At 40.3% G+C, this 24,228-nt stretch overlaps 2 protein-coding genes across 6 annotated transcripts in view; one reads left to right on the forward strand and one right to left on the reverse strand.

The window, feature by feature from the left end:
• Positions 1–2,530, forward strand: LOC130087429 (E3 SUMO-protein ligase ZBED1-like). Its single transcript, XM_056253756.1, has 3 exons — positions 1–972; positions 1,388–1,704; positions 2,128–2,530. Exons 1-3 carry the CDS (start codon positions 5–7, stop codon positions 2,481–2,483), a joined length of 1,641 nt encoding a protein of 546 aa, XP_056109731.1. The 5' UTR covers positions 1–4; the 3' UTR covers positions 2,484–2,530.
• The window catches only part of svild (supervillin d), a 290,646-nt gene that overhangs the window by 61,582 nt on the left and 204,836 nt on the right, over positions 1–24,228 (reverse strand). For all 5 annotated transcript variants that reach the window (XM_056253248.1, XM_056253397.1, XM_056253194.1 and 2 more), the window contains 4 exons: positions 9,303–9,450; positions 9,016–9,099; positions 8,816–8,896; positions 8,541–8,721 (listed from right to left, as the gene is read on the reverse strand). In XM_056253248.1, the coding sequence (XP_056109223.1) occupies positions 8,541–8,721; positions 8,816–8,896; positions 9,016–9,099; positions 9,303–9,450 (494 nt within the window). The remainder of the gene's footprint in view (positions 1–8,540; positions 8,722–8,815; positions 8,897–9,015; positions 9,100–9,302; positions 9,451–24,228) is intronic.

A 24,228-nucleotide genomic window follows, 5' to 3' on the forward strand; every position in this document is an offset into this window, starting at 1 on the left:
ACAGATGAAGATTAAAGACTTCTCTGTGTCCTGCAGGCAGGTTACTCAGTCCACAGTTGACAGGCTTGTAGTTGATTTTGTCTGTGAAAGCCTTCAGCCCTTTACCATAGTTGAACTTCCTACATTCAAAAATCTAATCTGTACAATGCAACCTAGCTGTACAGTTATGTCCAGACCAACTGTGAAGCTGAGAATTGAGGAAGCAGCTGCAAAGATAAAGAAAAACATCATTGCTGAGATGGCAAAAGTCAACTATATAGGTACCACTACTGACTGTTGGACAGCACGACAACGCAGTTACATTGGTGTAACAGCACACTGGATTGATGAACCTACTCTGGAAAGAAGGTCTGCTTCCATTGCCTTCAGACGCTTGAAAGGTTCACATACATTTGATTTGCTCGCAGGGACCTTGGTTGACATCCACTCGGAATATGGCATCTCAGAAAAAATTGTCAGAACGACAACTGATAGTGGATCAAATTTTATCAAAGCCTTTAGAGTGTATGGTGAACAGAGTCAGCAAGAGTTAATTGATGCTGAGGCTGACTCTGCTGAGGCAGTGACACTGGATGATGAGAATGATGCAGAAGGATTTGAAGTTCAGGACACCAGTTCCATTTTCAACGCTAACAGTGGGTTGGAGTATCATCTACCCAAGCATCAGCGTTGCGCGTGTCATCTCCTTAATTTGGTGGCTACTGTGGATGCTTCCAAGGCAGAGGACAGCAGTGAGGTATTTAAGAAGCTTTCCCGTTCAACATTTGCGAAATGCCAGGCATTATACAATAAAACCAGCCGGTCTGCCATCAGTGCTGAGATTGTGCAAGAAGAATGTAAGCTGCAGTTCATTCAGCCCAACCACACACGATGGAATTCAGTGTACAATGCTGCAGAGAGGGTAATGCGGATCCTAAAGGAGCAGGGAGAAGCATCCCTTCGGAATGTATGTGCAGCATTCAAAATTAAAATGTAAGTCTGTTTGCTCAATCTCACTTTGTTCTAATTGGAATATTAAAGGAATTGTTCACTTAACTGAAAACTGTCACTCACACTCCCTCAAGTTGTTTCAAACCTGTATGAATGTCTATCTTCTGTTGAACATAAAATAAGATATTTTGAAGAATATCGGTATTCAGTAACCAAAAAGTTGATGGACCCTATTGACTTCCATTGGTAGGAAAAAAAAAAAAAATAATAATGTCAATGGGGTCCATCAACTGTGGTTACAAAAATTCTTCAAAATATCTTCCTTTGTGTTCAGCAGAAGAAAAAACTTCATACAGGTTTGAAACAACTTGAGAGTGTGTAAATGACAATTTTAATTCTTAAGTGAACTATTCTTTTAAGATGTTTGTTTTGATTTTGACATTTATTTATTAAATAGGCTAAATCCTGCTGAAGTTTCTTACCTCTCCGAATACTGCATTGTGATGAAGCCTGTATCCATGGCCTTGAACATCCTTCAGTCCGAAACAAACACTCAGATGGGGTGGCTGCTTCCCACAATCTACCTTCTTGATTCAAAGCTCAAAAAGATGGAGGCTTCAGTCAAGGTATGTCTTTCCCTTATTCATGCTCTGCAGCGGGGTCTACAAAAGCGCTTTGGGGAGTTCATGGAAGATCCGGAACTCATCAGTGCTGCAATTCTTCTTCCCAAATTCAAAACGTCATGGACGGACAAGGCCCACATCATAGGAGCAGGTAAGATATTTTGTATAGGAGTACAGATTACTTGATGAATTTGATATTATGCCAATATCTGTTAAAGCGTGAAAACATGCAGCTTTTTGTTTTTTAATATCAGGCCGGACTCATGGGTACATTTCGCTTAAAATCCCACGTGTTCCTGTTCCACTACTGCGTATGGAAAACGTTTGTGTGGAGTTAAACTATCGGTTCAATGTTTATTTACTTGCCTAATCTAGCACAGTCAGACTGTGAAACGATGTTAAAAAAGGCAAGGGTATAGGGTTAAATGCAGCAGTGCTTATGTAGCAAGTTGAATGGCTTTATTTAATTTCTAAATTATCCATGACAACCCCAATACTTGGTCCATACCACATAGTTTGTCTATCAGCATTATCCACAATTATCGCTAATTTCTGTATTATATGTATATCATAGGTATGGATTACATCCTGCATCGTCTTGATGCCATGAAGGACACCCAGGAAAACGAATCACAGCATGTCTCTGACGAGGATGACTTCTTTTCTTCCATTAAGACTGTTTCATCCACAAGAGCATCTGAATTGGATGGATACTTGGCTTGTGCCTCAGAAGAGATGGAACTGCTTCACTCATTTCCTTTGGTGAAAAAGCTAAGCCTTAAACTGAACACACCCTTGCCTGCCTCTGCAGCATGTGAGCGCCTTTTTAGTTGTGCTGGGCAGCTGTTTACACCTAGACGAGCAAGGCTGGACAGTACAAATTTTGAGAATCAGCTCATTGTAAAACTGAACAACAAATTCAAAATGTAAGCTCGTTGTTGACCCCTACATTAAAATCGCTGCAAGTCTGTGTTCATGTTGAGAGACTTTGTCAGTTATTGCATGTTATATTCACTTTATTAATCCAATTTGTGCTACCGGCTCACCTTTTATGTAAAATTGTTAATGTACAACGCTTTGCAACCTTTTTCAATTAACCTGCAAGAAAACCTCTACAGAATGGTTGTCATAAACGTTACCAGATTATTGGTTGCTTTCTCAAATATTACATGGCTGTATTTTTAGTGCTAGCAGTCAAAAATAAAACCGTTGGAGAAATATTGAAATACTGTTTCTTTTTTCTTTTTCTATGATTCTGTGATAAAAGGGTAAGCTACATTTTCAATTTGCAGGGTATAAGGTGGACTAACATTCATAGCATAATACTCACTACTCAGTACTCTTGAGTACTTTTAAAAGGGCTACTTTTTACTCCTACTTTGAGTAGTATTTAGGACAGGTACTTTTACTCTACTCTCACTACATTTTTTGACAAGTGCCAGTACTTTTACTTGAGTATGCTTTTTCAGTACTCTTTCCACCACTGGAAACAGTTGAGTAGAAATCCCCAGAAATTCAGAGAACCTCTTAGCCTGGCTAACGCCAGACCCAATTCTCGTTGAGACTTGGGTCTGGGAACCACATGTTCATTTTCTCGTATTTGAGGCATGGTTTACGAATGCCCAGAGCCGTTTATTGGGTGCTACGAATGTCTATCAAATGCGCCTGTACGTAGCTCATAGCCAATCGTTTCAATTATACCAGATGACGTATGTAGAGCGACAGAAATTAGACGAGGGAGACGACGATGGCCGATGGGTCAGTGATTTATGTGTAGCCTACACGATGGCGTGGCGGCCGTTTCACACCGCATGCGTGAGCGGCGCGTATTATTTTCGGCGTGCATGTTAATCAATGAGTGCATTCACACCGGGAGCAGCGCGTGAGCGTCGAGCAGGAGCGGCGCGTGAGCAGCAGTGAAGCGGGGGTTTCGACGTCGAATCTGTTTTTGCGCCATTGCTCACGCTAAATTAAAGTGAAAGCACACTTTTGATGGACAAAAATAAATATGATTTCACACAAAAAGTGCCCAAAATGCACAGATTTAGCATGTCTAGTGAGTTTTAACAAGAACTTGAGTAGGCAAATAAAAGAAAATAAAGACTCTAAAATATTTATAGAAGATTTAGGCTACCCGGTAAAAAGTTGTGTATTATATATATATAAAAAACTAAAGTAAACTAGCCAGAAAATATTATATATAAACGTTCTTTTAGTTCATGTAACGTTAACACACAGACAGCTAGAGGCTAGCACCCAAATCAAACCCGAGTTATGGTTTATTTGTGTTTTGTTTTTTATCAAATGTTTGAGTTGCAGTCTTGTAAACATCGAAAGTATGACTGAAACTAATAGATTGGAGCCATTTTCTGGGTTGTTTTGTTGTATAACATTTAACTTATATGCGAATGTTGTACACCTCCCCATTACAAACTTTCAAGACTATCAATGTTATAAAATGACCAACTTCTAAAAACAAATGTATAGTTGTCTTTGTAAAGAATTGCTCGCTTATATATATAATGCCGAAGTCATATTTCAATGTCTTTGGAAAACAAGAAAAAACACAAAATGACTTATGGCGGGCATACACTGCGATTTTCGTCCGATTTTGAGCCGAATTCGGACTCGTGCGACTCTTTTTCGGGTCGGACCGATTTTCAGCTTTGTCGTGCGTCGTTTGTCGTGCAGTGTTCGTGCAGTGTACCGGGAGAAACGAGAGACGATTAACCTCTCCCGATCGACAATCGGATGGTCGGATGAATTTCTGGCATGTCAGAAATTTTGGTCGCTCCTCGTGACTATATCGCACAGTTGAAGCAAAGCTACGAACCGATTGCCCTAAACTCAGTGTTTTTTCCCTCACTGCGCCTGCGCGAAAACAGAAGTTTAACCATTTCATCTGCAGAAAAAAAATAAAAATAAAAACGAAAAGAGGGAGATCTTTCATTTCTGTAGTTCAAACTGTAACTAGCTACAAATTACTGTTGCTTACCTCCAGTTCGTGTTGCAAAATGGATTAACCATATATCTTCCAAGCCACCTGCGATAAAACGCCTCTTTAATTTGTTAAACAATGTTTTTGAAATAAACCTGTTTTTAATTTTCATTGATGACTAATTATTGCAATGTTCGGACATATTATAGACTGTTAATAGTTAATTATATGCCCATAATTCATTGTAATCGACCTAAATGTTTTAGACAATTTTCAATGAGGAGGAGTAAGCTTTGTAATATTTTATTATTAGGGGTGTAACGATATTTGAACCGAACCGAAAAACCGCGATACATCACCCACGATACGTATCGCGATACTCTCATGGCGAACCGAACACGCCCCGCCCCCTGCTGCCCCGGCTCATTGCACCTCATGTGTTATGTGTACACAACAAATACAGGGCTGTTGCCTAACCACCATTAACCACATATAATCGCAATAAGCTCAGTGTTTTGTTACTTTTGAAAATAAGCAAGGTGTAATCTTTCAAATTATGTCTATTTGATCACGAAATGCATACAATAAATGCCGTTTTGGCGCTCTTAGATGTGGCGTGACAGATATCACTGTATGCATGCGGCAGCGCGGAGCGCGATCATCTCTTCCTCAGTTACAGAATAAACATGAATGGACACCCGAAGGTATGTTGAAAGATACAGTATACTTACTGAAAGGCATCATAACTCGTGTAAACACTCAATCAGTGTTTCAACAGCGGAAATACGTCAATAAAACGCTTAGTTTTTCACATAGCTTTATATTTACCTCAGGCAAGTCATTCAGTGTCCACAGCTTGCTGGTTTGCTAACTCTTTCACTAAATAAATGCTATATATTATATTTTACTTAACCTGTTTATGATATCTTGATTATTTAATGTATGTTTAAAATAGTTGTCATGAAAATAACAGCAACTGTGTAAATTATTATATAACAATAACAAATTAGAGTAAAAACATGTTAATGCAAAAATTGCCTTATGTGCAGTTTACATGTTTTCATACAATTTGTTATTTGAGTGTTGATTATTATTATATCATTTAGGCTAAAAGTCTAGGCTCTGTTGTTAAGCTTTAATGTAAAGGCGATGATACACAGGGCAACTTTTTGAGCAATGTTGCTGGGCAATCTTGCCGAGCGATTGTTGCTTGGGCACTTTCCCATTGAAAGTGACCAATACATTTCTATCTGGATAATTTAGATCGGTCTTGGGCCCTGTGTGTCATCTGGTTGCCCGTTGACGACAACATTGCCCAGCAACATTGCTCAAAAAGTTGCCCTGTGTATCATCACCTTTATAGTAATGTGCAAGTAAGGGCTGTAGTTTACAGCATTAGCAGATACTTTTGTTATCCTTGAGAAACGTTTACTTGTAATTGAATTAATTTAAAGACAAGGACACAATTTGTTCATTAAAGCACTGTTTAATAAAAAATAAAAGCAATTTTAGCTTTCTACACCCCCCCACCCCACAGAAATGAACCGAACCGAACCGAGACCTCAAAACCGTGGGACGAACCGAACCGTCAGGTTTGTGTATCGTTACACCCCTATTTATTATCCTCACAGCTCGTTGGTTATGTGCTGTGAAATTATTGCGTGGCAAATTAATTATAATAGCAGATCAATTTAATAATAAAATTAGCCTACCCTAATAATGATAATACAATAATAGGCCTACTAATAATAATAATTTAATACATAAATTGGAAATGCTAAATCATCTTGATATTGATAGCTGATGCTTGTTTTGACAATATCTCTGATATCGTCTATGGGCGCAATCCAGAACGCAGATATTTCACACGTATAGTGTGAGCAGTGAAGTCGCAGCTCGATGATCGGACCGTATAGTGTGAGCACATAAATCCTGAACTTTGGCTTTACATCCAAGGGGGTAATCCACCAGCCGGAAACTGAAGTCTCCCCAGGCGCCGCCATTGGCTAACAAGCCTTCACCTGCTGTTAGCATTCCATTGACTCCCATTCATTTTTGCGTCACTTTGACAGCGAATAACTTTACATCTGAGACGCTTAAAGACTCCATTTGTCCATTATTTATTTCTAAAGAAACACGACAATGTATAAAATGCTCCATTACCTTGTATCTTACGTTGTGGCCCCGTAGAAGCAGTTTTTGTAAAAATAGGCTAACGATTGCGTCATAACACGCGACTCTCTGTCGCATAGAAGAGAAATGACCGTAAAGACAGATGTAGAAGCTCACCCGCAATCGGGGGACGTGGAGGCATAAAGTCAAGGGAGAAGCCCATAGAGAGTCATAAAGTTGCTCCTGCTGCGAGCTCATGAACAGCTAATACTCACGATCTCCGGCTCTGCAAGATTCAGAAGGGAATGATCGGTCTTTGTCAGACACGTGGGTTTGTTGTGTGTGACGTCACCGCGGCACCATTTTTGAGGTATCGCTACTGACTGTGAGCATTGAAGAGATTACAAGAGTAGAGATAAGTAAATAACTCACAAAACTGGAAAAGCACAAGAAAACGGAGGAAATGCCTTACCGCAATGAACTCGATAAATATGGCAGGTACGTTATTTGGAGAAATTGTCATCCATTCAGAACATAGATCCATATGAGCTGACTGCAGTAAGTTGGAGTGCTGATCCCGCATTGCTTTCTCATCCTCATACTTGGGCATTGTCAACTATCTTGTTTATGGTATAAGCGCATATAACAGTGAACAATTTAAACACTATAAATCTCTTAAAGCCAGGGGACATTTCTCCAACGGCTGTTTAAGTTACTGTATCCTTCGGTAGGAATGTAAATAAATCAAGTAAAGTTAGTAACAGCAAATATAGGTTTGCTGTATTGATGATGATGATAATGTCATGTTAAGGATGGTTTAGTTTGAAAAAAGAATGGAAAAAAACAATTCTCCAACAACAGAATACCCCAGCATCGATACCTTACAAATGGTGGCTACGCCCATAATGCACTTCATGTATCACGAGAGTGACGTCATCTGACAAAGACCGATTCAGATTCCACTTGGCACCGCTACTAGAAGACGTACAACTGTCAGTCAGGTCGCTCACGTCACAACTACGTCTTCAAGCTCAGTTTGAGCATGCGCAGTGCGCTTGGCAATCAGGAAGTGAGTGCTTCTATTTGACTTCACTTTTCTCCGTTGAAGTCTATGGGGTCGCTGTGTCCATTTCTTTTACTGTCTATGTTTACATCGCATGCGATTTACTCTTTCAGTATGAGTAGGTACCTTGCTGAAATCGCACAGACATCGCACAGTGTATGCCTGCCTTTAGGCAATTATGCTATGAGGCTAACGATATGTAGCTTTGGAGCCGCTGCTGTGACACTGTACAAACGCTTCCAGTGTGAATACTCTCGCAATGCCGCTCAAATGCCGCTCACGCTTGCGGTGTGAAACCCATGTGTGAAACGGCCGTAAGGCTGCATCGAAAGGTAACTTCGCGTCTGCTGCCATGTTTGATCCATAGGTATAAACAAACTGCAATCGGTGTGTTGCATAGACGCGTCATCGTCTTGCTGCTCCCTCCCCGTTCTGTGATTGGTTCCCTAAATGAGGCGAAAATTTGGTCCATGGTATCCATACTGCCTTTCAGCGTGAATAAAATCGCGCTGCGGGAAGGCAGCATGGGGAAACCCAGACTAAGGACCTCTGCCATAGATAATTCATATTATATAGGTGTCCAAGAGAGGCTTATTAAAAATATTACTACAAGAGACAAATATGGACTGCAGCATCTCAAAGAGTTCGCTTTTTTTCTTTAGATATTTTGAGAAATGTCTGTTTTTTTGTCCATACAATGGAAGTCAATAGTAACAAAAACAGTTTGGTTACTAGCATTCTTCAAAATAATTATTTTGTATTCAACAGAAGAAAAATAGTCATACAGGTTTGGAATGACATGAGGGTGTGTAAATGATGACTGAATTTTGGGGTTGTTGGTTAACTATCCCTAGAAATTAGAGCATTATCTTACTTGGGCGTGTCTGACAGGAGGATGCTAAAGTCTTCTTCCTCGCCTAGCAGTACACTGGAGCTCAGAATGGTGGGTGATAAGCTACTGTAGAAGCGCCCAAACGCCTCTTCGTCATCCAGGGTCATCACCTCCTTCTCTTTCTCCTCCATCACCTCGATGGTGGAGTTCTTCATGCCTGTGCCTGCATGTTAAATGAAGAGAGAAACAGATCACTGCATACAACTATATTATGCATTAACCTGCAAATTATTCAATGAAGTATTTCAATGAATAACCTTTATTGTGAAGTCTGTCTAAGAAGGACTCCAGTTTGTCCAGTCTTTTATCACCCTCAGCATCAGGACGTGTAGAGATTTCTGTTCGAGGAACATTTCCAGACATGAAAGAAGAACACTTTGTAGCGACAATGGCCCTCAGTACATTATTGAGGCAAATGAGTATTCAAACAGGGTCACAGAAGATGTCAGACTTATACCTTCTAATGGTTTGACTGGTGTACTGTTGCTGGCCTTCTTGCTAAGGATGATGGGGACATCCTCTCTGTTGGGTGACACTAAGCCTGATGGGAGACAGATGTGTCAACATTAAAACATTCTTGTCACTGCTTGAACCACAGAATGCACATTAAAACCTGATTTCCTATGTGCAGGAATTATGGTATGCAGCAAACGTCTTGGTTTGTGCATTTACCTTGAAAAAGTTCAGGTCTCTGCACAAAGCTTAGTCTTTGACTACAAACTAGGCAAAGTATTTTATCCCCACCTCTCTTAGCCATTCGTCCAGCAACAGAGAACTGGGTGGAGTCATTAAAAGCTCCTTTGCCTTTAGTTTTCCATTGTTCCTCCTTCTCCTGCAATATCTTCATCCGATCAGCCAAAGACATCTTTGGTTCTACATCTGCAGAAGACTTCTGAAGAGAGAAAGTGAAAAATAACGTGAATCCGTTAAGCTGTTCCATTCTGAAATCCCACTTGTGCTACAGAGATTGAGGTTCCACTTTATATTTAGAGGCTTTAAGTGCTATGTACTTACATTGAAATTAATAATTTGATAATCTAATTGGTAACACTTTATTTTACGGTGTCCGTGATACAGAGTAATTACTAAATTAATAACTTAGTAGTAGACATTGTAATAACATGTTACAAAATGTAATTAACATGTAACTAATTTATGGAACAACCTGTACTTACAGATTGTAATTACACTCATGTAAGAGGCAGCTACTGTTACACATATGTAACAGGCCGAGTCGGTTACATACGTGTTACCGACTTGGTACAATGTAATTATATAAGAAAGTACTTTGTACTACTCAATGTAACAAGTAGGCCTACTTAAATATGTTACTATGAAAAAAGCCTGCAGTTACACATGGTCACGTTGTACCTTCTAAAATAGTGTATCAAGATTGTACTTAAGTGTACTTCATGTGTATAAGCTATGTAGATACACATGAAGTACACATAAGTACAATCTTGATACACTTTATTTTACGTAGCTTATCCCTGTGTAATATTATGTAATTGCAATGTAATTAGGAAGCTACCGCATGCATTTATGCTGTGAACGAGGGAGTTAGGCCTAATTCAAACTAAAGTACAGATGGATAAGGTTTGTAGATACACATGTAGTACACTTAAGTACAATCTTGATACACTTTATTTTACGTAGCTTATAACTGTGTAATATTTTGTAAATTGAATGTAATTAAGAAGCTACTGCATGTATTTAAGCTGTAAACTAGAGGGTTAATTCAGATGGGTAAGGTATGTAGATACACACGAAGCCTTGATACACTTTATTTTAGAAGGTACAAAATGACCATGTGTAACTGCAGGCTTTTTACCGTAGTAACATATTTAAGTACTTGTTACATTGTACCAAGTCGGTAACATGTATGTAACCGACTTGGCCTGTTACATGTGTAACAGTAGCTGTCTAATACATGAGTGTAATTACAATCTGTAAGTACAGGCTGTTCCATAACTTAGTTGCATGTTAATTACATTTTGTTACATGTTATTACAATGTCTACTACTAAGTAATTACACTATCACGGACACCGTAAAATAAAGTGTTACCAAGTGGTTTACACAACAACATCAACACAATAAGTACATTGTACTTATTTTTTAATGTAAGTACATAGTACTTAAAGTCACTTAATATAAAGTGGGACCGAGATTGAAAAGTCAAACATGCTCAAATTGTGATTTATAAGTTTGTCTTACAAGTTTGTCTTACAAGAGAAAACCTTCTCCTTATTGAGCTCATCTGACAAAAACACTGGTGATGCAATATAAAAAAGTCCAGATACTATCCGGATACAAACTGCATGTTAATGCCAAGTGTAATGGGAGCCATAAGCCCCATACAGATGCTACATTCTCCAACCGAGCTTTCAACTGTGAGAAATTAACATCCTAATATGAAGCAATGAAATGCACACTTATCAAAGTCAAACACAAAAAGCTTCACCTTTCGATAGATGAGGGGTCAGGAACCTTCTTTCACCAAAGAGCAATTTTTTTCATTTTTCATTAATACATTTTCTTGAAAGAGCCAATGAAAAAACAAATATTTTACTATTATTATTAATTTACTAAAAACAATTTTTTTCAATAACATTTTAATAATAATAACATTATTTAGGTCCATAGCAAATTTAAAAATAGAAAAAAGGCAACAAACAATAGTCTCATTGAATTAATTATGCAGGGGTTTCACTGTGAGGTTAAGTTTCCACCTGAACAGCTTAAAACCTTTTCAGTGTGTGTGCGTGTGCATGTGTGTGTGTGTGTGTGTGTGTGTGTGTCCAGTCACTTGTCCAGTCACCAGAAATGTTTCATGCTCTTCTGAATTCTTTATTTTCACCATCTCCACAAACTAGGCAGCTGCTTGTATCTGAGCGCCAGAGGTTACTATGGCTGTTCACACACAGGCATAGAATATGGTTGTGATGTATTTGACTCCTTAATATGGTTGCATTCACACACAGTTTAGTTAATTATAGGAGTGACAACCGCATTCTATCACCGAACTCACACCTATAAACTTTCGGGACTCGCAACCGCATTCTCTGCAAACCCTCGCTGTGTGAACCGCACTGGACAACTAGTTGTCTGTCATGTCATACGTGAAAGAACCGCTCCGCGCTGCACATAAGTGTCTCGTATGGGCAAGCGTGTTTTCATTTACGTTTTGTAATAACAGAGACGAAGATACAGTATGAGCATACGTCTGAGTGTCATGTAAAGGTTTAAGATTGATTTCCATTGGAACTGCATAGGTCTGGTCTATAGCCTACCACTCAGGTATAAAAATTGCTGTCTGTTAATTAAGATTTGATGAACACGCACTGTCGACTGTGATAATAATTTCCCGTTTTTTGGGTGTCTTTGATATGTACTTAGTTTAATCACTGTCACTATGGTTACAGGTGATATTCATGGCAAGCATGATAACTCAGGTATAACTCGGAAGTGACCAGGTATACTCAGGTATAACCCGGAAGTGACCAGGTAGGAAGTACCTGGTCACTTCCGGTGTGAGAAAGCTAGGCGCGCTTGTGCTGCCGCTTCACGCTGGTATCTGTTTGTCTGCTGTTCTACGTCTGTTTTTTGGATATGTTTTTTCTTGGAATCGATCTTCTTGGATTATTCACTGAACCTTCTTACACAATCAACACTTGGATTATTCACTGGACTATTTAAACGCTCAGAAGTTTCATGATCCTGTCACACTGATCGGCTACGAGCCCTCTCCACTTCGCATCCCTATCCCTCGCGACATCTGATACTGTGAGTCTCCCCTCTCTTTATCATTTTGTGGTGTCAATCCTTGGTATGGTTGGGTAGCCTCCCCTTCTGTGGATTGTGTGGATTGTGGGTCTGATACGGTTCTGGCTAACGTAGTTAAACCGATACATTATTGTGCAGGTCGTCGCGTTGGACATTACTGGTCATGTCATCACGTATCCGATTGCAGGTTTTGTTTTTTGGTCTTTTTTGGTTAGTGCTATCTTTGAATGACGGCAGTCAAACTTGTTCCCCCGAGATGGCGTTACAATTTTCTGCAGCCCATCTCAGAACATACAAAGGATCGTTACGGTTGGCTCCGGACATCTATAAATGGTGTGAACAACTTGGAGTGTTACGCCGACCGCGCTATCTACACCGGTCGCGGAAGAAACTTCGGAACTATCACTGCTCGTCTTTTAATAACATTCCGGTTGTCTGTACAAACACCCGTGCGTCGGATATAACACAGCTGGGAAATCGATCCATTAACTTTGGAAATCTGAGATCATTGCGTTTCGAACCTGAACTCGGAGCCTGCAGACGCGCATCTTCAGACCTGCGATGTGCGTTGTTGAACACACGCTCTCTAACTGATAAAGCATCAGTGTTGAATGACATAATCACTGACACAAACCTGGACATGCTACTGTTGACTGAAACCTGGCAGGTTCCTAATGACCTTTTCAACCTGAACCTCCTAACTCCGCCTGGGTACATCTACTTCTCTCAACCGCGTCTTCATCGTAGAGGTGGAGGGCTGGCTGTAGTTTGCCGTGAGACTATTAAAACTTCCAGGATCGAGTTTCACGATGTTTGAGCATTTGAATACCTAGCGCTGAAAATGACTGGCCAAACACAACTGGCTGTAATCTTAATTTACCGACCTCCTAAATGCCACTCTTTTTCTCTGAGATTAGTGCATTACTTACTCTTGTCTGTGGCAGCTATCCATCTGTTATTCTGCTTGGTGACTTTAATATACATGAAAACACTGCACAATGCAATGAATTGATGTCTGTACTGGACTGTTTCAACCTAACTCAACATGTAACTTTTGCTACCCACTCCAGGGGTCATATACTGGATCTCATATGTACATCTGGCTTAAATAACATCTGTGTTAATGGTTCGGACTTTGCTTTCTCTGATCATAAACTCATAAGCTTCAGTTGTAGTTTTCCAGTAGCTTTATCACCACTGAAGAAAACACTGACTTATCGTAAAATCAACTCTGTGAATCCATCTTCTTTTTCTGCTTCAATAAGGGATTCTACCTTGTCTGAATGTCTACGATCTAACTGTCCATCAGAGATCTGCTGTATATACAACAATGCTTTGTCTCAAATACTTGATATGCATGCTCCTGTTAAAACTAGACTGGTTCCATCTACTCGTGCTTCACCTTGGTTCACTCCTGAACTACGAACGATAAAAACTGAGGGTCGCCGCCTGGAAAGACTATACAGGAGAACTGGACTTACCGTGCACTCTTTGGCTTTCAAAGAACACTTGCTTAGGTACCGTACAGCCCTTAATGATGCAAGATCTTCTTATTTCACCTCTACCATTAGAAATTCCAAATGCAGGCCCAGATCACTATTTGCAATGATTAACAAACTCACAAATCCACCAGAACATGTTATTTCGGGCTCTGTGGGGCTTGTAAATAACTTTTCTCAATTTTTCTCTGATAAATTGAAGTCAATCACTACATCCATTACCAAAAACACTCCTCATACAAGTGACTCAAACGTTCATTTAAGGTTAGCTGGTTCCGCTCACTTGACAAACTCCCTTTCTGCTTTCACTCTAACTACTCCTGCTGCCATAAGTGATCTAATTGTGAAATCAAATTCCACATCCTGCCGGCTTGATCCTATCCCTACTGTTTTGCTTAAGTTGTCTGTGCCCGAGGTTGCTCCCTTCATAACACATATGATAAACTGTAGTTTAGCATCTGGCGTTGTTCCAGCCGAATTAAAAATGGTTGCGGTGACCCCGATTCTTAAAAAACCAGGCCTTGACCACCTAAATATGGATAACTACCGACCTATATCCAATTTAACATTCATGAGCAAAGTCCTTGAAAGGGTTGTTGCTTCACATTTACGAACACATTTGGATGCTAATGGTCTTTTTGAACCTTTTCAATCTGGATTTCGCCCATCACATAGCACTGAAACTGCCCTTCTTCGGGTGGTCAACGATATTCTTTTGTACATGGATTCAGGGCTGATAAACATTTTGATGCTCCTTGATTTAAGCGCTGCTTTTGATACAGTTTGCCATGAAATATTGATCTCTAGGCTTTCTGATATTGGCATCACTGGCTCTGCTCTTTCCTGGCTCATTTCATACATCAGTGACAGAAAGTATTATATCACTATACAAGGGTTTAGATCTGCCACTGCCTCACTTACACAGGGTGTTCCTCAAGGTTCGGTTCTTGGCCCACTATTGTTCATTATATACATCTATCCACTCGGTGACATCATACGCAGGCATGGACTTAAATTCCATTGCTATGCTGATGATATTCAAATATATCTCACCACCAGCTCTGATAGGCTATCTCTGCCTGACTCACTCACTGCATGTATCAGGGACATCAAGCATTGGATGTCACTGAATTTCCTCAATCTAAATGATAAGAAAACCGAGATATTAGTGATTGGCTCTGTTGCCTCAGTCAAAAGGATGGACCAGTCCTTTGATATTGATGGAACTCACATTAAGCCATCGTCATCGATTCGTAACCTTGGTGTCTTATTTGATCAAACTCTATCCTTTGGCTCTCATATTTCTTCTCTTGTGAAAAACTCTTTTTTCCATCTTCGCAGTATTGCTCGCTTACGATCTTCTCTCACCTTCGCTGATGCTGAAACCTTAATTCATGCATTAATCACATCACGCCTCGACTATTGCAATGCCTTATTTCTTGGTCTTCCCAAAAAACGTATTGCAAGATTACAGTACGTTCAAAACTCTGCAGCGAGAGTCCTCACCTCTACTAGGCGTTCTGCACACATTACTCCTCTGCTTTATGAACTTCACTGGCTACCTGTGGCATCACGTATCCACTTTAAGGTACTGCTTCTAACGTTCAAAGCATTAAATGGTCTTGCTCCACAATATTTGTCTGACCTACTCCACCCTTACCGTCCTACACGGTCTCTCAGGTCAGCTGAACTTGGTTTACTGTCCGTCCCTCATTTCCGGTTGTCTACTGTAGGAGGAAGGTCTTTCAGTACTAATGCTCCTCAATTATGGAATTCGCTACCTCTTACACTACGCAATACCTCTTCTGTGGCTACTTTCAAGACCCAGTTAAAAACATATCTTTTTAACATGCATTTTGGATAATGTGATTATATGTATCCTATGTGACTGTAATATATGGGTGTCTAAATGTATTGTATGTACAATGTAAAGCGACCTTGAGCTTCTGGAAAGGCGCTATATAAATTAAACTTCTTCTTCTTCTTCTTTATAACAGAATACAGGCTTGTGACTTTAGTTGTTCGAACACACAGAAAGTTTTCAAGCTGCTATAAGCTGCTGTTTGAACTTTATTTCGAGAAATAAATACTTCTGTAAGTAAATGCGATTATCATTTCCAAACAGCGTAGTCATAAAAACATAAATGGTTTGCCATTGATTGGTGTTTCACGCAAAAAACAGTTGTGCATCATGCCTGACACTTACATAAACACTTTACAGTTGGTTTTGACTGCGAGTCGTTCTCTTCAAATGCTATAGAGTTTAAATTATAGTGTATTTTGTGTATGAGCCCTAGTGAAAAAATAGCTATTTTAACACAAGGGCTCATACACAAAATACACTTACATAAACACTTTACAGTTGGTTTTGACTGCGAGTCGTTCTCTTCAAATGCTATAGAGTTTAAATTATAGTGTATTTTGTGTATGAGCCCTAGTGAAAAAATAGCTATTTTAACACATGATTTGACAGTTTATTTTATTAAATTAAAAAATATATAAAAGGCGTGAATCCTGTCTGGCACCTACATTAACACTTTACAGTTGGTTTCATGACTAAGTCATTCTCTTCAATGTCATATGTAACTTTAGAGACGGTCCCTAAATTTGTCGAATGTCCAATGTAAAGCCAACTTTGTGCCAGTATTTCACTGGGAAATGCTTAGCGTGAAACTTTGCACATATTCTGAGTCCATCTGTTTGCCTGTAGCCTATAGCCTACATCCCCAATAATGTGAGAGTTTGGTCTTTTATATCACTGTATTAGTCCATTAAGCTACGTTAAGTGTTTTTCACCCATGATAAGCTTTTTATATGTCCCCACGGCATGGGGGAATCCTGCCTGGAGTATGACGTATTGAGGGAACCCCTAGTAATGCAGCACAGTGCCGCAATATAAAGTTAAGGAAACTAAACAACTGAGAGAAATATATGTCTACCTCAAATTTAAAAAACGTCAAAAAACGTAGGAAATATGATCCTGAGCAGGGCCTGAAGTTAACTTTTTTGGCCACCAGCCACTGTGGCAGGTGGATATCAAAATTCACCTGCCACAGAGACTTTTTACCAGCCTTTTTTTTTTTGCCTCACAGCCTAAAGGTGAAAAACGGGAATTTCACAATATTGTTCTTTAACTTGTACACATTTAAGTGCTGTCAAGTTATTAACGAAATCAATATAAGTAATAATAACTCTTAGAATATACATTTTTAAAAAATCTTTTTATTCATTGATTTTGACACACACACGCATAACAGATCTATAGACCTATCGCAGCTCGTATGTAAACAAATCACCCGCGGCTGTGTCGATGGCTGATTTAGTCACGTAGACAGCTAGGTCCTGACAGCTTTTAGTTACAGCGTTCAGGTACCGTTAAGCAGAACTAAATTACTGGTAAAGTTACCGGGTACCGGACATTTTCTCACCGGTTCCCAACTCCCAACATGTACTACAGTTGCACACGCACACATCTGTGCAACTGTCATTGTTCTGGAGCCTACGTCAGCGTTACATTATCTCATCCCATCTCACCAACAGTTTAATACTCGCACATCCAAACGTAGTCAGAAAAGGGCCTCATCTTCTTTCTGATCGCATAAACGTTACGAAACAAGAGTGGCTGTCATAAATGAGCCGCTCACGAACCTTGCCGTTGTCGCCAATTGACTTTTTTTTTTATTAAAATGTCTTCTTTTACTTTTCTTTGACTCATCCTCATCTTTTTGTTGGTTGTTTGTTTCAGCTGGCCTTTTTACCCCAGTAATGTGCCGCCACATTATAGCTAAGGTCCAACGCAATGAAAATGAAAACGTAAAAAAAAAAACCTAATGAATCACTCAATTCTCATTGGCTACCTGCCAATGTGGCAGGTAGATTGACAGTGTTACCCGCCAATAGCAAAATTCACCCGCATTTGGCAGGTGGTCGGGTGTTAATTTCAGGCCCTGATCCTGAGTACTTAAAGTTAGGTTTCACCTGCTCGGGGTCCGAGGCTGATTAAAAACAAATACAGATCAAGGCTGCAAGTGGAGGACGATTTGCGTTTATTTCTCTTGCATCGAACACCTCAGCGCATCAAAAGCGCGGCCTCATTGTTCCCACTGATATGGACGATTAAATTGAAACTCAAAGTTGTGTTGTCTTGAATGCATAAATTGGTTAGGCCATAGGGTTGATGCCGCTCTTGTAGCGCAAATTACGTGAATGGCACATTTTGTTTGTTGTTTAAATCTGAGGTTTTATGTGGCTGAAATCATTAAAAAATTTGATGAAAATATGTGAATCTGTTCAATCTGATAACATGCCTTCAATGCAGTTGACTGTTAAATGTTATGTATTCCGTGAACAAACAGCGTTGTCGTTCATTGATCAGAGAGCTGTCCATAGTGCTGATTTTGTTCAAGACGATGTGCATCTCCTTCAAATGTGCGCTTAAGGCCCAGGAACACCGCGCCAATTTCAGCCGTCGGGTGTCGTTGGTGGTAGCTTTGGCGCCGATTACACGTTAAGCATGTTTTGTTGACTTGTGGTTAGGCCTACTGATGTTCAGTGATTTTAAAGGTCCCGTTCTTCATGTTTTTTTTAAGCTTTGATTGTGTTTACAGTGTGCAATATAACATGTGTTCATGTTTCGCGTGTAAAAAAACAGTATTTTTCACACAATTTACTTATCTGTATACCGCTGTTTTCACTGTCCAAAAAACGGCCCGATGACTTCCTTGTTCTATGAAGTCCCTCCTTCAGAAATACATAACGAGTTCTGATTGTGCCAGCGGTTCCTGTGTTGTGATTCGACAGCAGCTTATCGCACGTTGCCCGGAAAAGTCACGCCTCTTACCATAAATTGGAGATGCATGCGCTGATTGTTATTGTAAAAATGTCAAACATATTACCTTATCAATTTGAGCCGGAATCAGACCCGGAGAACATCGATGAAGAGAATCGATTAGAGCCTGTTCAAACACGACTTTTGCAGGATGTTTCACAGTGGTAAGCTGTTTATTTAGTAGTTGTCATACTTTTAATTGGTTAAATTGTAATGTTAAATGTTACAAACCATTATAAAAGCTTGTGGTATATGGTTTTGTCAGTCTGTCGAATTAACGATGGTGTTGTTGAATTTTTAAAATAAGTCCATTGTTTATTCCTACCTTAGTTAGAAGTGTGCACGAGTTTTGATTAGTAATATATGTTGTATAGGTGTACATGTGGTAACTGTGACAAAATGCCAACGGAGGTTGAAAACATCTACTGCAAAGAAATACAAAAAGTACTGTAACACCTCCTAATTAAATAATTGTTTGTTGTGTATAGTTCTTTTGAAATTGTTTTCATCCAAACAACTTTATATAAATACACTTTATTTTTACCATGAATATAGCCTTAAAAGCTGCCATGTTGTGTAAAAGAAATCGTTGCCATGCATTACAATAATTTACTTATTAAAAGTTGAATGTTACGTGACTGCACATTAAATTATTACTGCCTCACATCAATGTATAGGTTTGTCTGAGGAAGCTGTCCTCGGCAAAATGTGCTGCACATAGTTTTAATTGTGGATTATATTTTTCGGGAACCGAGTTAAACATAAATTGTAACTATTGATCTCTAAGCACAGCGTCCCTGGGAAGGCCAAACAAAGGCGAATTGACTCCGGCATGAAAATAACGACATGGCGACAAACACACTCTACAAACAAAACTCTTCCTCTTCTCCGTGGGAGCGCAACAAGAGCACCTCCCCTTTTTGTGTATTCCTGTGGGCGGAGATTAGTCAAAAAACTGTTCTAGTTACGTCATTAAAAAAGGAAGTAGAGGGATGTAGTCCAAACCGGCCGTTCGCTGTAGGCTTTGAAAGGGGACTTCTGTTAAATATAATATCTCGCTAGGCATTGAACTTTGAGCTTTATAATTTTACAGGTATTATTTATGCTCTAACAGCAACATTACACACTAACTAATGTTTGAAAAATGGAATCGCGAAGAACGGGACCTTTAAAAGTAGCCTCAATTAGGCCTGCATAAAGTTGGAAATGATTTGCTGTTGCAAAGAATAGTTTATGAATGCACTTATTAAAAAGTTGTGGAAATAAAATGTCTTCAAATACAATATTAAAAATATTTACATTTTATCAGTTATTGAAACTCATCATTGCCTGGAACACACAAAAGTTGGCATTTACTGCAGAGGCATGTGTGGGTTAGGGCAGCCGGACGGGATTTTGGGGAAGGGGCTGTCCTTACCTACTCTAAGGGGAGGCTCACATTCACCCAATTTGAAAACCCCTGCTTCTAAAGTAATGCTGGCAGCACTCATGCATCTGTTTTTTGAAGCCAGCTTCTGCACCTGACGCACAGCACGAGGACTCAACTTCTTTGATTGACCCTTACGAGGCCTGTTCCAAGTGGAACCAGTCTTGGAAAACCTCTGTTACCCCTTTTCCACCAAGGCAGTTTGAGTGCTGGTTCAGAGCCAGAGCCTAGTTTCAAATCAGTTATTTGTCTTTCGACACCCAAAGCACCAGCTCTGAACCAGGAAAAGTGGTTCTTAACCCCCTGGGTTCGGCGGTCGCGCCGGCGATACCAGCTCGCTTTTTTTCTTAACAGTGCAAAAGAGACTCAAAATACTCTGTTGATTTTGATCTTACATATAAGTGTTGTACATCATTCGATCCTGTTAATTGTCTATTTTTTTTGTGTATACTCACAATAAAAACAAAGTGTTGAGCTTTTCGCCAAATAAAAATAAGCATGATGCGAGTTCTGCCTTCTCTCTGTCAGTGAAGTCTATTCTGAAACGCCTCTGAAAATTAACTGTAACTCAGCGAATACTCAGTCACATAGGCACGAGAGATATGAAGCTTGAATTTCTTTTCTTTTAAATGATGTAATTTATATATATAAAAAAAAATATTCTCTGTTTATGTAATCTGTATGAAAAGAGAGAGATGTCAGTCGTTCTCATTATCGTTCTCGCAGCTCATTATCTGCTAATGTGAACACGCCCACGGAGAGCACGCGCTATTCAAACGCAAATGATCTGAGGCAATCCATGCAAACCTGTGAACGCCCACATCAACTCGATAAAACACATCAAGTTTAATCAGCTTAATGTACTCTACGTCGTCTTGCTACGCTGTGAGAAATAATACTATCGTAATAATAATCCTGGGAAATTTACCTCAGAAGTGCCGGTTTAGTTTAACTTCGAGGAGCAACTGATCCAGCTGAGAATTGTGAATGGTAAGTTCTTTATTCTTAACCCTCTAGGCGCCACGGTCGAGTTTACTCGACAAGATGCGGCACTGAATAAAACGGCCGATTTTGTCAAATTGGGTGTCAAATTTCGTTCGACCTCCCCTCCACTAGATGGCAGACATGTCATACTTCATCCCCGAATCAAAAAAACGTCATGCTTCTATACAAAATGTTCGAGTTCGAGCGCATTGAATCAGTGCGATCAAAAGCGGAGCTAGTGTGCGAGTGAGCCATGTTATCAGATCCTCTCCGCAATCGCGGCGACAGTATTGTGGTGGAGACTTTGTCTAATACCACTGGGTATGTTAGACGAGGTCGAAGTATTCATAGGACAGTTAGGAGGCAACGTGGAGGCAGGGTGAGGAGTCGCAATGACAATGACAGCAGTCCGAGCTGTGCACACTCGGCGCGCGCGCGAGGCAGATCTGGCCGCGCTGCTCGTATCATCTCACTCATGATCTGTGCGAGTGAGCGTTTGAACTAAACAGGTCTTGTCTACTTGTGTTTGTATGTCATATGAATAAAATATATTTGCCCCATACATGGAATCAGAGTGCCTACTGTATTTAGTAAATGGAAAATCTCTACAGCAAAAGGCCAACCACTACATGCATTCGGTTTGTTTCTACCATTTATTGGTAATGATTTACACAGTTTGTTTACTACTTACTATATATCTGAGCATTCAGTATTGTGCAATATAGCATACAGAAGGTGATGGACATTTTTATGGGGAAAGAACTGCTGCATTTTATCATTTAAACGTGACTTTTCATGAAAATTCTATAATCCAAGATTGCCACCACCATATGACGTCATAATATGCAGATTAGATGGGAAAATGTAATCCCTACATAAACTTTGGGTCATCCTTAATATTTCTCTAATTTACAGAAAGTCTCTATCTTTTATAACTTTTAAGATATAGCCTTTTGAAATTAAGATGTCAAAATCGAACGTTTTAGGAAAAAACCTCTGGCGCCTAAAGGGTTAAGTGCTTTGTTCTAATCGCGATATGGAATAGTGTCTTCGGTTGCTTTTAGAAGACAAGAGGTTATAACGTTAAATCAGAGCGCAAAGGCATTGTAATTTCTGCATCTATTATCAAAGTATTTATTAGTAATACACTGGAAATTAGTAGAAATGTGAATATTTGGTTAGTATGTTGATTTACGGTGTGTGCTCCTAAATTTTTTGGTTGTGCCCCTAAAATTCTCAGTTGGGGGCCACTGTGCTCCTAGTGAAAAAAGTTAGTCTGGAGCCCTGGCATATGTTCTTTTATTTTATTTTTTTGACTGTAGGCTATATATCAAATAAAATAAAAGAACATATGCATAGTGCGGCCTCTCTCCTATTTTTCGTATTATAGTGTTTGTTCCAATATTCAAACTAATGATAAAATTTATACTTTTTACAAAGAAAGATCACACTATTGTTTAATTAGGGGCCAAGCACCGAAGGTGCGGAGGCACCTATTGTATCTGTTCAGATTCTTTTTATTATTATTCTACCTTCTTCCGACTGGGCGTCTATGGCAGCCCATAGAACCGTTTCCGGGAAAGTTGTTCCGGTTTGACATTCTGATAGAGGACAGTCCCAACAGTAATTGCACCAATTTTGGTGTCTCTAACTCATTGCCTCTAGCGCTACCACCTGTTCAAAATTTCACTTTTATTATGCTTTATTATGCTCACAGTATAGTGACGACAAACGAACATCACAGCTTGGTTCACCAGGGTATGTACCACGGCCAGCCCCCCCAACTTTACCGTTCGACAGTTCTCCACCGAAGTTGCGAGAAGTGGAGGAGGTGATCAACAAGGCGTGGTCAGCATCAGCCCCAGGGCCGAATGGGCTTCCCTACAAGCTCTACAAGAACTGCCCGCAGGTAGTCAAGGCGCTGTGGAAGCTAATGAAAACAGCTTGGAGGAAGCAGCAAGTCCCAGCCGAGTGGCAGCAAGCAATCGGTGTATTTATTCCCAAGGAGCAGAACTCCCAGACCATCAGCCAGTTCAGAAGCATTGCCTTGTTGAACGTAGAGGGAAAGGTTTTCTTCTCTGTTCTGGCAAAGAGAATGACGAACTTTCTCATGGCAAATGGTTACATCGATACAGGCTGCCAAAAGGCTGGAATTCCCGGCTTTCAAGGATGCATTGAGCACTCTTCTCTGATTTGGGATCAGATCCAGCGCGCCAGGAGAGAGAAGAGTGATGTGCATGTGGTATGGTTGGACCTGGCCAACGCATATGGGTCAGTTCCACACAGGTTGATTGACTTCGCCTTGGAGTTATTCCATGTCCCGGGTGGTGTAAAGAACATCATCGCCAGATACTTCAGCAACCTGCACATGTGTTTCACGCTAGAGGACTACACAACAGGATGGCAGCAGTTAGAACGTGGAATTGCAATGGGATGCGCCATCTCCCCCATCCTGTTTGTGATGGCTTTCGAGGTAATCCTCATAGGGGCCAGGCAGGTAGTTGGAGGTATCAAATTATCATCGGGCGTGAGGTTACCACCACTGAGGAGCTACATGGACGATGTGACAAGCATCCTGCAAACGGCTCCGTGTACTACCAGGCTCCTCAGGCGCTTTGATGAACTTCTCAAATGGGCGAGGATGAAGGTCAAGGCGGAAAAATCAAGAAGCCTGTCAATAAGGAAAGGCACAGTGCAAGTCCAGGACAGCTTCGTCGTAGGAGGGGAGCCCATTCCACGGCTGGACGAAAAACCACTGCGAAGCCTGGGGAGGCTGTACACGGCAGACTTGTCAGACAGGCAGATGGGAAAGACAACTAAACATCAACTCGCAGAAGGGCTGGCAAAGATCAAGCAAAGTCAACTGCCCGGGAAGCATAAAGTGTGGTGCTATCAGCACATCCTGTACCAACGCATACTGTGGCCCCTCAAGGTCTGCGAAATCGCTTCATCACATGTCAGCAGAATGGATAGCCTAGCCAACAGCTACATCTGCAAGTGGCTAGGCTTACCCCGATGCTTTTCAGACGCAGGTCTCTTCGGTCGGAGCGTGCTCGAGCTCCCCTTCAAATCCATCAGCTTAGGATATAAGCAGGAAAAGGCTTGCCTTGTGCTGGATCTAAAGAACTCAGCAGACCCGCTCATAAGG

The sequence above is a fragment of the Rhinichthys klamathensis genome, unplaced genomic scaffold (genome assembly GCF_029890125.1).
Source record: "Rhinichthys klamathensis goyatoka isolate OS25496 unplaced genomic scaffold, OSU_Roscu_1.1 h1tg000001l_1, whole genome shotgun sequence".
Taxonomy (NCBI): domain Eukaryota; kingdom Metazoa; phylum Chordata; class Actinopteri; order Cypriniformes; family Leuciscidae; genus Rhinichthys; species Rhinichthys klamathensis.